This window comes from Scyliorhinus canicula, chromosome 14 (genome assembly GCF_902713615.1).
Source record: "Scyliorhinus canicula chromosome 14, sScyCan1.1, whole genome shotgun sequence".
NCBI classification, from domain to species: Eukaryota; Metazoa; Chordata; class Chondrichthyes; order Carcharhiniformes; family Scyliorhinidae; genus Scyliorhinus; species Scyliorhinus canicula.
Genome location: NC_052159.1, coordinates 144,526,959 through 144,544,260, shown reverse-complemented (window position 1 = coordinate 144,544,260; position 17,302 = coordinate 144,526,959). Strand labels below are relative to the sequence as shown.

At 43.5% G+C, this 17,302-nt stretch overlaps 1 protein-coding gene across 3 annotated transcripts in view; it reads left to right on the top strand.

The window, feature by feature from the left end:
• The window catches only part of lmo7a (LIM domain 7a), a 245,725-nt gene that overhangs the window by 178,030 nt on the left and 50,393 nt on the right, over window positions 1–17,302 (top strand). For 2 of the 3 annotated variants that reach the window (XM_038819100.1, XM_038819098.1), the window contains 2 exons: window positions 6,424–6,544; window positions 10,013–10,155. In XM_038819100.1, coding sequence (XP_038675028.1) covers window positions 6,424–6,544; window positions 10,013–10,155 — 264 coding nt within the window. Of the gene's footprint in view, window positions 1–1,775; window positions 1,809–6,423; window positions 6,545–10,012; window positions 10,156–17,302 lie in introns of all 3 variants that reach the window. The other variant, XM_038819099.1, reaches the window with a different exon arrangement.

Below are 17,302 nucleotides of genomic sequence, written 5' to 3'. Positions count from 1 at the left end.
AAGACGTGGGGCGGGATTCTTCGGACACCGGCGTGGCGTGAAGTACTCCGACGTCGGGCCGCCCTGAAAGTGCGGAATCCTCTGCAGCTTCAGCGGCTAGGCTGGCCCCGGAGTCGTTTGCGCCGCGCTGGCGCGGGAGGGGGGGGGGGGGGGGGTTCGTCTCCGCACCAGCCATGGCAGACTGGTACACCAGCCCGCGCGGAGGAATAGAGTGCCCCCACGGCACAAGCCCGCCCACGGATCGGTGGGCTCCGATCGCGAGCCAGGCCGCCACGGGGGCACTACCCGGGACCAGATCCCCCTGCACTCCCCCTCGAGGACCCCGGAGGCCGCCTGCGCAGCCAGGCCCGCCGGTAAGTACCTGTCGTAACATACGCCGGTGGGACCGGCCAAGAACGGGTGGCCACTCGGCTCATCGCAGGCCGGAGAATCGCTGGGGGGGGGGGGGGGCACTGCCAACGGCCCCCGACCGTGCGGCGCGATTCCCGCCCCCCACCAAATCACCGGCGCCGGAGAATTCGGCAGCCAACGGGGACGGGATTCACGCCGCCGCCCTGGCGATTCTCTGACCCGGGTGGGGGAGAGGGAGGGAGGGGGGGGCGGAGAATCCCACCCGGTTTAATCCGCGATGATCAATGTGGCTTTCGGTGTGCCCCCCGCCAAAGAAAAAATGTAATGAGCTGAAAATAAAGGCTAGAAATTGGGTCAGAACTGTTTGTCGGACTACCTTGTTCAAAGCAGATTGATAAACAGGAACAAATATTGTTCTCCAGGGCAGCAGAGTAACTGGGGGGGAATAAGTGAAGACTGTGAAATGAGCTAAAATTTTAAATTATCAGCAACTAAATCCCTTGCGCTTTTGCAAATCAGCGGACAGTCAAATTGAGTACCAAGTTGCATCATGACATTGGGCTCTTTACGCAAAGAATGATTCTTTGCGTGTGAGTGTCTGTGTGGTCTGTTTTCATAGATGATTGCATGTTTTTTGTGCATTTAATGATTTTACAAATGTTAATTCGTAATTAATACAAGCGCTAAGTTTGTTTAATATTGAAACTGTATTACGGCAACAAGTGTATTTGGAATAAATGTGATTATGAAACAATAAATGTTAACATTTTATTAATGTTTGAGAGATTTGTGACATTAAGGGCTATTAAATCTGTTGTCCTTCTTCATCTGATGCTTGCGTTGTTACATTTATTATGTTAGATTTTTAAATTTGTTCTAGTGTCTAGTTTGCAAACTCTCAGTTTGTAGCACAGGTTCCATGTATACAGATTTAATGTACAGATTTGTGAATTACCATGATGTGGTTTTGTTTCTCCTGACATTTTGATTGGGTTCATGTTAGAGATGGCATTTCATATATGCCTTCTTTAAACATTTTTGAGTTCTTGGCAATATTTCTGAGTTTGGGCATCAGTTGTATTTCACACTTCCATTCTTTGATATTTGCTTAATTCAGATGAGGTGGGTTGAAAACATTATTTTTGGTGTCCTATATTTGCAAAATATCTTTTGTGCATCTAACCCTTCGGATAGTAATCATTGCATTCGTTATTGATATCGTGAAATTGTCTGTTGAATCAACGGTGGATATTCAACAGATATTTAACAAACTCTGGTATGGTATGGACAGATTATTTGTGGGAAGACACATTGCTCTAACATAATACACGCCCAGGTTTACAGCTGGAACCACCTACATTAAGCACACTTCGTGGTGTTAACAGTTACATGCTTTTTTTCATTGATTCTGTTCAATTCTTTAGACTTCGTCAAAGGTCAACTGATAGTGAATTAGGGTAAGTTTAATCAAGTCAAAAGTGCTTAGCTGTATGTGTGTTTTGTACCGTGCGCTTGTGTGTCAAACAAACATAACTTGCTTGCAAAGTAGGACTAATGCAACGATGTGCTGGTATTCCCTGAGTGCAAGTGTCTTGGGATTTAATCTTAATCGTCCTGTGTGTTTCATGCCCCAGTGTATTTGGCCCCTGAAACTGGGGCAGTGAGTTTGCAGTGTCTGCTCCTGGCTGAGTGTGCATCAGGCAATGTAATAAAGCAGCATATTAGAGCTAGCACTAATCTAACTGTTAACATTTGACAAGTAAAAGACAAAGGTTATGTTAAAAGATCAAATTATTCTCAAATTTTTAGACCACAGACTGCTAATTAAGGTCAATACATTCCACCATGCTACCTTAAACTAAATGTCAATCAAGCTTTTAGCAAAAACGTGAACATTAAGATATGCATTCTGACTTAAAATTATTTTCATATATATAAAAGCTGAATTTTTAAAAAATGATCGCTATAGGAATAAAGTAACTTTAAAAAAATAAATACATTTAGAATGCCCAATTATTGTTTTTCCATTTAAGGGGCAATTTAGCGTGACCAATTCGCCTACCCTGCACATCTTTTTGGGTTGTGGGGGTGAGACCCACGCAGACACTGGGAGAATGTGCAAACTAAGGTTAAAGTAATTTGAAGTGATTTCAATATGTGTTTAAAGGAGAGACAAGTGGCCCCAACCCAATTTAATTAAATTTCCGTCTTCTTGGTGGCACATCTAGCGAAGGTAAATCAATTCAGGTGGGTCTTGCGGGAGAATAATCGGCCCAATCGATTTAACGTCTGTAAATATTGAGGTTTTAGGATTTCAAACAAAAGTTGATTTAATTTGGATCTTTAAAAATAAATCCATATTTTTTTTTAAGCCTTCCACAATTCATGTAAGTATTTTTTGGAAACCTTTAAACTCTGCATTTTCATAGATCATAGATTATCATAGAATCTACAGTGCAGAAGGAGGCCTTTAAACACATTTTCCTTTGGATCGGAAGCTGCCTCCTGCAAGCTTCCACGCTTCTCGGCGTACAAAGGACAGGAGCATGCAAGTTCAGTAGTAAACTGAGCTGAATTTATGTTTTAAAAATCTCTTGTAAGGTGAGTTGCATTGTTTCAATAACAGTCCGCAACAGCCAGTTGACTAATCCTAAGCTTCTGCCAGTTTTAACATTTTTAAGAGCTGTAAGTGTATACGTGTCTCGTGTTTTTCTGCTTTAATATCGCAGTTTATTAGTCTCATCTGTATCATTCACTTTGTTTAAACAAATTATTAGTAATTCTTTACAAAACCAGTGCAAAGTGAGGAGCTCCCTGTGCCAGTGTCACAGCTGCTGAGTATGATATGTAACTAACGCAGCTGGCATGCTATGCGGTGATGGTCAAAAATAGTTGCACATTGCAGTTGGTTTGGGAAAACAGGTGCAAAGCAGTGTTTGGCTCTTTTAGCAGCTTGATTTGACTTTGGCTGACGGTATGTCGTATTCTTGTGGTCACTTTTATAGCTGTACAGTTCTAACATGCATCTTGAACCCCACAGTGAGTGTTAAAGGTTTTCACCTGGACACGATACTCTAACATAAACTCAATGTAGAAAACGTACTTTTGTTGGTACGTGATTGCTGAAGTAATAGCTCCTGGTCTGGTTTTTGTTATTTACTGTGTGACTTCTTTTCTGTCAAGTCTCCCATGCCATTTGTTTTTGCTAATTAGAGTGATTATTCTTGGGTCCCTGACCTGTATGGGCCCCGTCACCAAATGTTGATTGATCGTCCACCTCATGTTCCTTGCTGATACTGAGACCAGGCACACACACTTCCACCTGATTTGGAAATATACCAAATAGAATGTATTTTAAAACTCTGTCTCAGTTTATTTTTTAGATGTCCAACCACACATTGCAGCATTAACCAAGAAATTAATGGCATGTTGCTCTTCAAATTAAGAGCATTTAATGAAATTATTAGAATATTCAGACATGTTAAGCCACCAAACATTTCCTGGGTAACTTGGTTTACACTCTTCAGTTCTTCTATTAGTTTAGCAGTGTCTGCAGGTGTTTATTCTTTCTGACTTCTGTTAAATTGCCCAGCAACAAACTAACTTAAGAGAGAACTGGGACTGGACAGGGTGGAGATTGACATGGAAGATCTTCCATTGATCCGTTTTTCTCTCCCCTCCTTCCCTCCCCTAACTCCGCTAGGGCCACCTGTTCCCTGTTCCAGGTTGGCCTTTGACACTACTTACCGTTGTCCTATCAGTAACACATTCTGATCTCTATGTGCTACTAGTTGGTGCCTTAGTCGTTATCTCCACCATTTACAGTCTTTTTGTCCACAACATCTTTGTCAATCTCCCCCTCTCACTGGCCCTCTGATCATCCACACTGCTCCCCGCCCCACAAGAGTATAAATCTCATCCTATTTCCAGTTCTCTCTAGTTTTGACAAAGAGTCACCCGTTCTCTCTCTCCATAGATGCTCTCGAACCTGCTGAGATTGTCCAGCATTTTCTGTTTTTGTTTCTGATTCTGCATTAATTTGCTTTTAAACTAACTTGGAGGAGGCTTTCAGAGATTCTGGTGCTTTGTGGAGGAGTGGCGTGTTTCAGCCAAGGCATTAAAACTTTTGTTTTAACACAATGAATAGGAAATGGGGCAACTCCAGAACAGAGTTGAGCATTTCTTTGCCGTATTGTGTCACCGGGCCCTCTGGTGCCTGATGTAACAATGCAATCGTTTTCAGTCGATTGGACTTCAAATGTACAAACCAGGGTTTCCCAGCCGCTCCCCTCCCGTGTTATAAAAATATCCATAGACTCCCTGAACCACAAGTATCTATTTCTGTTTTTAAAGAAAGGGATATAATTAAACATAATCGTTTATTTATTATTAGTTTTGTTTTGCTGTCTTAATGGTGTAACTTGGTGCTACTGCTGAGTAACCGCTCTCCTGTCAGCTGTTGCTTGGGTGATAGCACTCCCGCCTCTTGGCAACAGGAGTTTGGGTTCAAGTCTCCGCTTGAGGGCTTGAGCACAAAAAGCTAGGTTAAGAACACGGGACAGTCCAATTCAGCACTGAACTTGATGCTGTTTTGTAAAAGAGCAGAGGAGTTATCCCCAGTAGCCTGGCCATTATTTATCACTCCAGCAAAATCACCAGAACAGTTGGTCTGGCCATTGTCACGTTACTGTTTGGGGGCGTTTGCTGTGCACAATATAGGTGCCATGTTTTCTAAATGATAACAGCGGCTATACTTCGTATTTCATTGCGGTTAAGCACGTTGAGATACGGTTGTGCAAAGGACTATGAAAAGGCAGGTCATCCATTCAATTCGAATATTGACGTTCAAACTTAATGTCACGGGGCTTCCCTTTCCAAAGAAAGCACATATAAATAATGCAAATGCTAGCGCTGCATTAACATTCCATAATTCCACCATATTGACGAATCAGATCTACTAAATTCTCCCTTATCACCATCGCCAGCCAACCTCACCCTCACACCCACCTTTCACCATGAGGACGAGATGGTTCTTGGAAAATGGCAGATGATTGACCTCCCCCCATAGTTGATACCTGCGCTTCCCTCCAGCCTGGCTGGCTCATTACCTACACAATGGCGTGGAGCATCCTTTCGTATAATTGAAACATTTCGAAACATTTCACTGAATACACTACCTTCTGAATGCCGTGACCCTATTAAGGTTAGCAAACTCACTCAGACAAGCGCACATGTATTCTTACCTAGCAGTAAGAAGTTAACGTATGGGCACACAGTGTGTATTTTTCTGCACGCTCTCCTGTTATTTTTGGCGGACGCCTTGAAACCATCCTGAGACCCTCCGGTTGTGAATCCCTGGTCTGAACAGCATGTAGGCGATACCATGCCAAATTCAGATGGGCCATAATCAGTTTCAATCCAGGATTGCTTTGGGTCTTTAGAATGGTTGGTTCGCGAGACACAAATCTTATCAACCCACGTCTGGCAGAATGGGAATGAGAAAAATATCAGCCATGATTGAATGGGGGAGCAGACTCAAAGGGCCGAGTGGCCTAATTCTGCTCCTATGTCTTATGGTCTAAAATGTTTGCTGCAAGCAGTATGGGGATCTCCTGGTTTGTGAATTTCTTGTAACTGATGAATTTTGACAATGAGCATTAATAATAATCAAAGCTTTTGTGATAATTAGTGGATTGATTGATTGCTTTAATTGTGTTAATTTGCATTGCCAATAAAACTAAAATGCCCTTAAGTGCGGCACCAAATATTAAATACAATTGTTATACTGGGACCATATTGAAGGATGGGTGCAGTGAATTTCTTGGCTAATTGTGTGTAATACATTTTCCAAAGAAAAATACAATTTAGTTAATTAGATACCGTTCAGTCTTGTAATTATATAGCGAGGCATTATAACATAATTATGTAAACAAACAGCTCCATGCTTGAGCAAAAATGCTCAGTTGCACATAATGGAACCACTTTTCTCCCAAGTCGGTGATTAATGCTCCCATCTACAATGGACCTACCTTGATATTTCCATTGACCATTGAGTATACCCTTCTAATTTAGGAGCAAGTCACTCAATGACGTGTCTGCTGAAGATCCCGTCGACACTCCCAAGTCACTGAAGTATGATGAATTGCAGCGAATAAAGGTTACTCTGAATGAGCAGGACCAGCAATGGCAAAGCGTGAGTTAAAAAACTTTCTTGTTTCTCCTTTCTCCACTTTGCGCTGTGCTCAGCCACAATAGTAGCTGTAATATCCACCACCGCCCTTAAAGAAATGGCATCTTCGTCAATCCCTTTGGCAAGAAATGTTTCAAAATATGTTAGTAATTTAAAATTAGGTCCAGAATAACCACAAGTATTTCTCCCCCCGTATCTATGGAGAATTAAAAGATCATGGCCAGTGCCTCCTTAATCCCTACCCTTCCTTTCCTCGACATTCTGTCCGGTTTTGTTGACTTATCCAACTACAACCAGCTTTTCTAATGCTAATGCATTATCAACCGCATGCTCATCCAGTATCTCAGCTGCTTACTCTTTCACTATGACATTGGCTGAAACTTCTTTGGTAAAGACAAAAGCAAAAAGAATTTACAATCTCAGCCATGCCTCCTGTTTCGTTGCGTAGATCCTCCTTTTGGCCACACCTCTCCTTTACAATTTGTATGCCTAGAAGGCTTTTGGATTCCGCTTTGTAGCTGTGAGTCTTTTCTCGCTCTTTCCTCCACTTCGGATTTCCTGTTGCAATTTCATTTTGGTTGATACTGTTATGGGAGAGGTGTTTTCAGAACCCCAAAATGTATCATGGAGTTCAACCAAGCCCCCACCTTTAATAGATTGTTGCTTTTGAAGCACACGGCTTGTTCCCCAGGTGTAGTATTACAATTATGGACACGTGGTTTTTAAAACAAAACAATGTTTCTTCCATGAACTCAAATTAACCTTCTAAATAAACATTGGATCTCCTAACAGCCCTTACTTCAAAGATAACCCCGAAAATAATACAACACTACCCAATCCTGCAAACTGTTCCTTTACACATCCAAAAGCCTTAACAAATCCTTCAAACAGACATGAGGTTACATTCAATATATTTATAGTCTTTGGATTTGCAGACATCAACAGATCAGCTCGGTGTTTTTTTCCTGCAGCTCTCGGTAAAACACACAGACACTCCCAGCTGCTCTCTCAAACTGAAACTGAAACTCCTAAAAAGCAGAAGTGAGCTCAGCTTCCCCCCCCCCCCCCCCCCCCCCCCCCCGTGACATCACTTCAGTAATATGATCAGCTTCATTTCTTAAAGGTACATTTCTTAAACATCCAATTCTTAAAGGCACTCTCACATGACAACACTTGTATTATGAACCTGAAGTGTAATATGCCTCCTTTTTCTGTTGATCTCTCTCTCTCTCTCTCTCTCTCTCTCTTGTCATCCAGTGAGCTTGGATTTTAGTTGTCCCACCTTTTCCCCTCACGGATATGTACCTCAACTGGAGCTGTATCATGTCCTCTTAAAAAGCAGCTCAGTATTCCTTCACCATTTTGCTTGCTAATCTTTGACTCCCATTTATTCTGATCAGTCTTTTCTCATCCCACTGAAACTTGCACTCCTCCAATTAAGTTTTTTAAAAAATGCTAGATTGTTCCCCTCCTTTTCCAAAAATGACCTAAACCATGTGATGAATGAAAAATTAAAATCGCTTATTGTCACGAGTAGGCTTCAAATGAAGTTACTGTGAAAAGCCCCTAGTCGCCACATTCCGGCGCCTGTCCGGGGAGGCTGGTACGGGAACGCGTACGGGAATGGCTATCCCATTGATTTTCAAAACACAAGGCCTTGTCTGCTGCTAAAAGTCAAAGCCTAGTTTCTGAAATGTTGATTTTATTTTTTCGTTTTGAGCACTGTTTGATACTTCAGTTTTTCTCGTTATCGCTTAACGCCCATCAATCTTGAACAGTGGTGAGCAACCTATGGCCCAGGGGCCACATCTGGGTTCAGTGCATGGCCCACCGACTGTTGCTCAAACGTAGGGCTGCCACATTCCACTGATTTCCGTCCGAGCAGATTTATCCCGACCGATATGACTGAAGTGATCCGTAGAGCAAGGGAAAGTGAAGAGCTGATTGCACACAAGTATACAAATATTTATTTTCCGTTTTTACCATTTGAAATTTATAGTTCTATTTGTGTATGATTAACCATCTACTGTGACATGTTATGAGATATTCGTCGTGTATTAAATGTAATGAATCTTATACATGGCGTCATGGTTTGTGAAAAAGAGGGCGGCACAGTGGCTCATTGCTTAGCACTGCTGCCTCACAGCGCTGAGGTCGCAGGCTCAATCCAGGCCCGGGTCACAGTCCGTGTGGAGTTTGCACATTCTCCCGTGTCTGCGTGGGCCTCACCCCCACAACCCAAAGATGTGCAAGGTAGGTGGATTGTGGAAAAGTGTGAGGTTATGCACTTTGGAAGGAGGATTTAGGCATAGACTATTTTCTAAATGGGGAAATGCTTCGGAAAGCAGAGGCATAAAGAGACTTGGGAGTCCTTGTACACGATTTTTTAAATAAATTTAGTGTACCCAATTAATTTTTTACAATTAAGGGGCAATTTAGTGTGGCTAATCCACCTACCCTGCATATCTTTGGGTTGCGGGGGCGAAACCCACGCATACATGGGGAGAATGTGCACACTCCACACAGACAGTGACCCAGAGCCGGGATTGAACCTGGGATCTCGGCACCGTGAGGCAGCAGGGCTAACCCACTGCGCCACCGTGCTGCCCGAGAGGTGATCTTATTGAAACATACAGGATACTGCGAGGCCTGGTAGAGTGGACGTGGAGAGGATGATTCCACTTGTTGGAAAAACTAGAACCAGAGGACAACATCTCAGACTAAAGGGATGATCCTTTAAAACAGAGATGAGGAGGAATTTCTTCATCCAGAGGGTGGTGAATCTGTGGAACTCTGCCGCAGAAGGCTGTGGGGGCCAATTCACTGACTGTCTTTAGGACAGAGATAGATAGGTTCTTGATGATAAGGGGATCAGGGGAGAAGACAGGAGAATGGGGATGAGATAATATCAGACATGATTGAATGGCGGAGCAGGCCAAGTAGCCTAATTCTGCTCCTATGTCTTATGGCCATGCTAAATTGGCCCTTAATTGGGGGAAAAAGAATTGGGTACTCTTACGGTTTTTTAAAAAATGGGGTTAATGAACAAGCCTGATTCCAAGTTGTGGCCCACTTGAGGTGAAGGAGGACCACTCATGAGGCCCACTTACTAGCCTAGTTTGTCCATCACTGATCTTGAAGGTGCCATTATCTATATTGATATGTAGAGGTAGGTGATTATCGGTAAGCTTAAATTGTTGACGTGGCTCTGGATAGCCAATAGTTTTGTAGACTGTCTTCACAAAGAGTAGTAGATTTGTGTCCATCAGTTTCAATTTTGAAAATCCAGTGCCAGATGCCTATCTTTCAGCGACTCTCAAGTGTGAGCTTTGGCGGAGATGTACAACAGAATATGAATCTCACACCCTCATAATTTTGCATTCTCGTGAAGATATTGGGCAAAGTGTTTTAGTCATTTATTGATTTACTAATTTATTGGCATTTTAATTGTTTTTCAAAATATGTGACTAGGACTTGGCAAAGTGGAAAAGTCGGCGTAAAAGTTATAATTCAGACTTGCAGAGGAAGAAGGACGAGAGAGAAGAAATTGAGAAAGTAACAAGTGGAGAGAATGCTCGACCCACAAAGACATTCCAAAAAATGCGGGAAGAAAGGTAAGCCAGGAGTTTTTTAGTGTTTTGAATTGCTCCAATAAATCTCCATAATGGTGCAGAACCGGTTCTGTCACTGACTCACTGCCTTGTTGTTTTATATTTAAGAATGTATCAAGTTTTGCCCTGCGTTTGATGTTTGGAGATGTCTTTTTAGTTGTTTCAGCATGCAGGGTGGGGAACAGAAGGCAAGATCGCTGATCTATATTTCCCTGTTGGCATAACCATAGCAATAATGAACGACACAAAGGACGGCTGCTTGACATAAGAACATAAGAACTAGGAGCAGGAGTAGGCCATCTGGCCCCTCGAGCCTGCTGCGCCATTCAATGAGATCATGGCTGATCTTTTGTGGACTCAGCTCCACTTCCGGCCCGAACATCATAAACCTTAATCCCTTTATTCTTCAAAAAACTATCTATCTTTACCTTAAAAACATGTAATGAAGGAGCCTCAACTGCTTCACTGGGCAAGGAATTCCATAGATTCACAACCTTTGGGTGAAGAAGTTCCTCCTAAACTCAGTCCTAAATCTACTTCCCCTTATTTTGAGGCTATGTCCCCTAGTTCTGCTTTCACCCGCCAGTGGAAACAACCTGCCCGCATCTATCCTATCTATTCCCTTCATAATTTTAAATGTTTCTATAAGATCCCCCTCATCCTTCTAAATTCCAACGAGTACAGTCCCAGTCTACTCAACCTCTCTTCATAATCCAACCCCTTCAGCTCTGTGATTAACCTAGTGAATCTCCTCTGCACACCCTCCAGTGCCAGTATGTCCTTTCTCAAGTAAGGAGACCAAAACTGAACACAATACTCCAGGTGTGGCCTCACTAACACCTTATACAATTGCAACATAACCTCCCTAGTCTTAAACTCCATCCCTCTAGCAATGAAGGACAAAATTCCATTTGCCTTCTTAATCACCTGTTGCATCTGTAAACCAATTTTCTGTGACTCATGCACTAACACACCCAGGTCTCTCTGAACAGCGGCATGCTTTAATATTTTATTGTTTAAATAATAATCCCGTTTGCTGTTATTCCTACCAAAATGGATAACCTCACATTTGTCAACATTGTATTCCATCTGCCAGACCCTAGCCCATTCACTTAACCTATCCAAATCCCTCTGCAGACTTCCAGTATCCTCTGCACTTTTTGCTTTACCACTCATCTTAGTGTCATCTGCAAACTTGGACACATTGCCCTTGGTCCCCAACTCCAAATCATCTATGTAAATTGTGAACAATTGTGGGCCCAACAAGGATCCCTGAGGGACACCACTAGCTACTGATTGCCAACCAGAGAAACACCCATTAATCCCCACTCTTTGCTTTCTATTAATTAACCAATCCTCTATCCATGCTACTACTTTACCCTTAATGCCATGCATCTTTATCTTATGCAGCAACCTTTTGTGTGGCACCTTGTCAAAGGCTTTCTGGAAATCCAGATATACCACATCCATTGGCTCCCCATTATCTACTGCACTGGTAATGTCCTCAAAAAATTCCACTAAATTAGTTAGGCACGACCTGCCCTTTATGAACCCATGCTGCGTCTGCCCAATGGGACAATTTCTATCCAGATGCCTCGCTATTTCTTCCTTGGTGATAGATTCCAGCATCTTCCCTACTACCGACGTTAAGCTCACTGGCCTATAATTTCCTGCTCTCTGCCTACCTCCTTTTTTAAACAGTGGTGTCACGTTTGCTAATTTCCAATCCACCGGGACCACCGCAGAGTCTAGTGAATTTTGGTAAATCATCATTAGTGCATCTGCAATTTCCCTAGCCATTTCTTTTAGCACTCTGGATGCATTCCATCAGGGCCAGGAGACTTGTCTATCTTTAGCCCCATTAGCTTGCCCATCATTACCTCCTTAGTGATAACAATCCTCTCAAGGTCCTCACCTGCCATAGCCTCATTTCTATCAGCCGCTGGCATTTTATTTGTGTCTTCCACTGTGAAGACCGACCTAAAAAACCTGTTCAGTTCCTCAGCCATTTCCTCATCTCCCATTATTAAAACTCCCTTCTCATCCTCTAAAGGACCAATATTTACCTTAGCCTAAAGGATATGAGTGAACCAGATAGGTTTTTATGACAATCGACAATGATTTCTTGGTCATCATTGGACTTTTAATTCCAAATTGTTATCGAATTAAAACTTCACCATTTGCCGTGTTGGGACTCGAACCCGGTTCCCAAAGCATTACCCTGGATTGCTGGTGCAGTGATAATACCACTATGCCACCACCTCCCCATCAGTTATATTGTCCCAGATGTTGTGGATAGGTTGAGGGGTGGTGGTGTTGGATGGGGTTGTTGGTGTCGTATTCTCAGCACCTGAAACTGGTGACCACTTCAAGATATTTTGCATGCTCAGGTTGGCGTGGGAGCCCTGACGTTGCGGTCTCGTCACTCAGGGCTCCGACACAGGCTCAATTGTGGACCCCACTCCAGAGCTGCCAAATATCCGAATCACGGAGAACATCGAATTTCCTCTCCCACATCACTGTTAGAAACATTAGGCCTTTATTAATCAGGTGTAACTGGCTTTCCAGTGGTGATATGATTTTTATTCCACAAATTTTCAATATTTCATAATTTACACCCACACACCTCTTTCCACCCCCCCCCACCCCCCCCCCTCCCCACAGGGTGGAGAAGCTGACCTCCACCCCAACAAGACCCGCCAGCGAGCAATCAGCGAGACGAGGACTAAAATATCCGCCCCGCTCCCGCCTGCAACTCTGACCGGTCCGACACCCCGAACATGACTTCTAGGGGACCGGATACCACATCCACATGTAGAACCCCGAAATGGCGATTAATCAAATTTGATGAACAACAGAGCTAGCCCTGAAAAAATAATTTTACTCTGCGACTTGTGGAGTGCCGTTAAATGATTGATTCATTTTTTTGAAACTGAAATTTTTAATTTTTTCCTGAATATTTTGGCTTCTACTTTCATCCTGTGCATGTGTCCCAATCTTTTGACTTGCTCTCTGTAAACATTGATTTTCTATTACTACTTTTTGCATGTGTGTTAAAATCCTTCAATGTGATTGGCTGCTTGGACAGCTTAATGACTTCACTGCAGCTCCACTCGAGGAAACCCCAGTTAATAAGAGTTTACTCATTGCCGGGCAATGGGAAATTCGCACCAAGAGCATGCGACACCTCACAGTGAAGCTTACCCCGTGGCTGATGACGAATGCCTGTTCTCCGCCACAGAGCGAAAGCTTTGGGCCAATATTCATAAAACATATAGGGCTGAATTCTCCGCTGTCGGGATTTTCCATTTAACCAGCAGCCCGGGAGTTTCCCGTCGGCGTGGGGCTGTCCCACAATGGGAAACCCCATTGACCAGCTGGCGTAATGGAGAAACGCGCCCATATTTTCTGGTAGCGTTTGCATAATTCACGCACCATCTAGCTGGGAAATATGTTGCTGTTCCCTCTTTGTCTTTGTCGCTGGGTCAAAACCCGAGGGCACTCTCTCTTGAACAGTACTATGGGTTAAAGAAGGTGGTGAAGGTAGCTCAGCCCCACCTCCTTAGGGCCAGAAACTCCAACCTCCCGTGAGCGAATTAAAAAATGTCCAAATAGAAATTTAAAGGGTGTGATTTAACAGAAATTAAACCGTCCCGTATCGAGCGCTGTTAGCCGTGTGTTTCCCGAGAACGACTCCACTAAGAAATGAGACTTTGCTTAATTCCGGGGTCATTGCAAGGTCAAGGCCGCACTCAGTCCCACATCCCGCCCGTCAGTGCGGGAAGAGATCGGGAAATGGTATCCTCGGTCTCTCGACTCCCCCCTCCCCCATACCGTTGCCGCAAGACCCCCCCGCGATGCCTCAACTCACCCCCCCCCCCCCTGCAACCCACCCTGATCCCTGGCGTGGGCAAAATGCCCCCCTGGCAGTACCAGGGTGGCACATGGGAGACAGTCAGGATGCCAGGCTGGTGATGCCTGGGTGGCATCAGGGGTGCCACAGTACCACCCTTCCCAGAACCTGACCAACCAGGGCCCCTGCGTGACCCTGCCCCCCCCCCCCCCCCACCCACCTGCCCCCCTCCAAGCGCCAGTATGCCTGGTCCATGTGCCTGGTGATCAATGCTGACCAGTGCCCGCTCGGAGTCTCACTGGATCTAACCCCCGCACGTTGGGTACCTCTGGCAGGTGCATATTAAAGTGAGCACACTTGAATATGCAAAGTTAGAACCTGCCTATTGCGGGCAATATCCAGATCACGATGCCTCTCGATGTTCCGTTAGATCTCGTAAGGCTTAGCGAGCCGGGTAAATCGTGCTCGAGGCCTCTCGGGAGATATACCGGCTGCGTTGCACAGCGGGTTGGGCTCGACGCGGCTCTTAGATCGCGTCCATTATGTATGCTAATTGGAGCAATCAAAGGTTGCTTTGATTTGGTGTTTTTATTTGAACTGTGCTTTAGCTATTTAGTGTGCACATGCAGGTAGTAGTTGGTCCCAATGCGTCATCGTAAAAATGGAAAGCTACTTTAGAACTTTAATTTTTATCAAAAATATAGGTTGGCATGTGATGAATGTAGGAATTTCTTAAATGTATTGTATTAAAAGTATCTTTTTGCAGTAATCGTTGAAAGCCTGGGTTTGTGTGTCTGCTAAAGTAATGTTTTAAACATGTCTGGTTTAAAAGACACTGTGGCTATAGAAGGGGTAATTAAGGCATCTTAAAAATGAGATCATCCTCATTTCAAACCATGGACAAGCCTAATGCATTTTTATTATTATTTCTAGGGAGTAGATAATTAGAGACCTTGTGTTTAAACTTAAGTAATCAGGTCATGGGATTTGAGTGGGATAAGGATGATACGATTAATGGGAGGGGCCAGGGGTTAAAGCAGTCAGGGTTTGAGTCAGCCATTTAAGTTTGGCTGTGAACAGAACAGCTGCTTTTGCCGAATGCTGTGAAGTTAAACAGTAGTTTGAAACTGGCAAGAATCTGCAGGCTATTTCCTGAAGGGTTTCTATCTCTCACTCTTCCACTCTCACTCTCTCACACTGCAGGCAGTTTTTTGAAAGGAATTCTTTATTCAGAAGTACTGCAAGTACTCCTGTGGTTGCTAACTGTATTCAAAAGTGGGTTTTGACCCGAGATGGGTTTTGCTTGATTGGAGATAAATAAGTTAACAGTTAGGAGTTAAAGTGTTTCAAGCGGGCAGCATGGTAGCACAAGTGGCTTGCACTGCAGCTTCACAGCGCCAGGTCCCAGGTTCGATTCCCCGCTGGGTCACTGTCTGTGTGGAGTCTGCACGTTCTCCCCACACCTACATGGGTTTCCTCTGGGTGCTCCGGTTTCCTCCCACAGTCCAAAGACGTGCAGGTTAGGCGGATTGGCCATGATAAATTGCCCTTAGTGCCCAGAAAAGGTTAGATTGGGTTATTGGGTTACGGGGATAAGGTGGAAATGAGGGCTTAAGTGGGTTGGTGCAGACTCGATGGGCCGAATGGCTCCTTGGTTTAGCTCACTGGGCTAAATCGCTGGCTTTTAAAGCAGGCCAGCAGCACGGTTCGATTCCCGTACCAGCCTCCCCGGACAGGCGCCGGAATATGGCGACTAGGGGCTTTTCACAGTAACTTCATTGAAGCCTACTCGTGACAATAAGCGATTTTCATTTCATTTTCATTTCTGCACTGTACGTTCTATGTTCTATTTGTTATTGAGCACTGTTTAACTGGTAATTGTAAGCTATTTCTTTTGTAATGAAGTTAGTTTAATACTGTGCTGAAAATGAAGTTTGCTTCGATATACCATATCCCTATCTGAGTGTGGAGTCACTCCTTGAGCAAAGTATCCTTTTCTCTCAGTTTTACAAATGAAACAAATCTTGGGGTTCCTGTCCCAAATCCTAGCAAACATTGGGGTCTGATCCAGGATAATAATATATTCCTGGTATCAACGTTTTAGGACTAATCTTGCTTTACTGGCAGTTTTGGATTTGTTTCACAAATATGGAGCTCTGCTGGAAGATACCTTTATAAAGTCTGCATGCCTATGGGTGCAATGAGATGCAAGGAAATGTATTTATCCCTAAACAGTTAAATTGTCCTGTTTGCTTTTGAAAGACCACTACACACTGAACAGTGAGGCTCAGCTTTCACATCTATTAACTGCAATGACTGTGTGGTATTTCGAGGCTAGCTATCGTCAAATATTTTTGATGGATTAGTGGAATGGGATGCTAAAAGAATGCACAGGAGATGATATGTACATACTCAGCAAGAAAATGCTGGGGTAACATTGAAGCAATCTTGCAACCGTAATGATCTATTAATCTTTCCAACAAAAATAAATCGGCCATTTGATTTTAAATTTGAGGTTTGCAGATCCTTCTATAATTTGGAGTTTCACCGCAGCATGGACCTTCTGTAATGTAAGATCGAAACCGTTGCTCTAAAGTTCTATGCAATTGGTTTGGACGATTGCTTTTGTGTATCAGCCAGTCGTAGCAAAAAATAACGTTTAGTTGCACGTAATAACGTGCTGAATTCTGACACGTGTATCAAGTTGAAGGATCTGAAATATTTTAGCTTATTAAAACCTTGCTGGTAAAATAGTGTTTTCTAACCATTTACCTGACTAAGCGTCTGGTCAGGGTCCATGTATAACCCTGCGAGCTGACCATTAATAAAGCTCAATTCTCATATATTCTTCCCTCTAATCAATGGGGACAGTTGTAGTACATCGGGTTTTGGTGCCTTTTGGAAATTTTGATTCCGCTGGGTGTGCAAGTTTGATTTTGAGAAGAAAGATGGCGTGCACAGAATCAGCGCGTTATCAAGCAGGTTAAACTCGTCAGTCAGCTGCTGTAAATAAAGTCAGGGCTTTGGAGAAATGTCAGGGAATTGAGGGCAGACCATCAAGTTAAATCTGGAGTGTTTTTATCGGTACTTAAAATGCTTAGGACACCGTTCATTAAAGCATAAAGCTTAACAGATGTAAGGGAAATGTGCGGTCACATTTTTTAGGATTGGACTTTATTTCCTGTGAAAGACATCGGATGTTCAGTTCTTTGTGTTTTGAATGCAAAAGACGTAGAAAGTTGAGGAAAATTGTTCCATGTTGCTGAATTTGTAAGGCAAAGAGCAAATGCCGTTCAC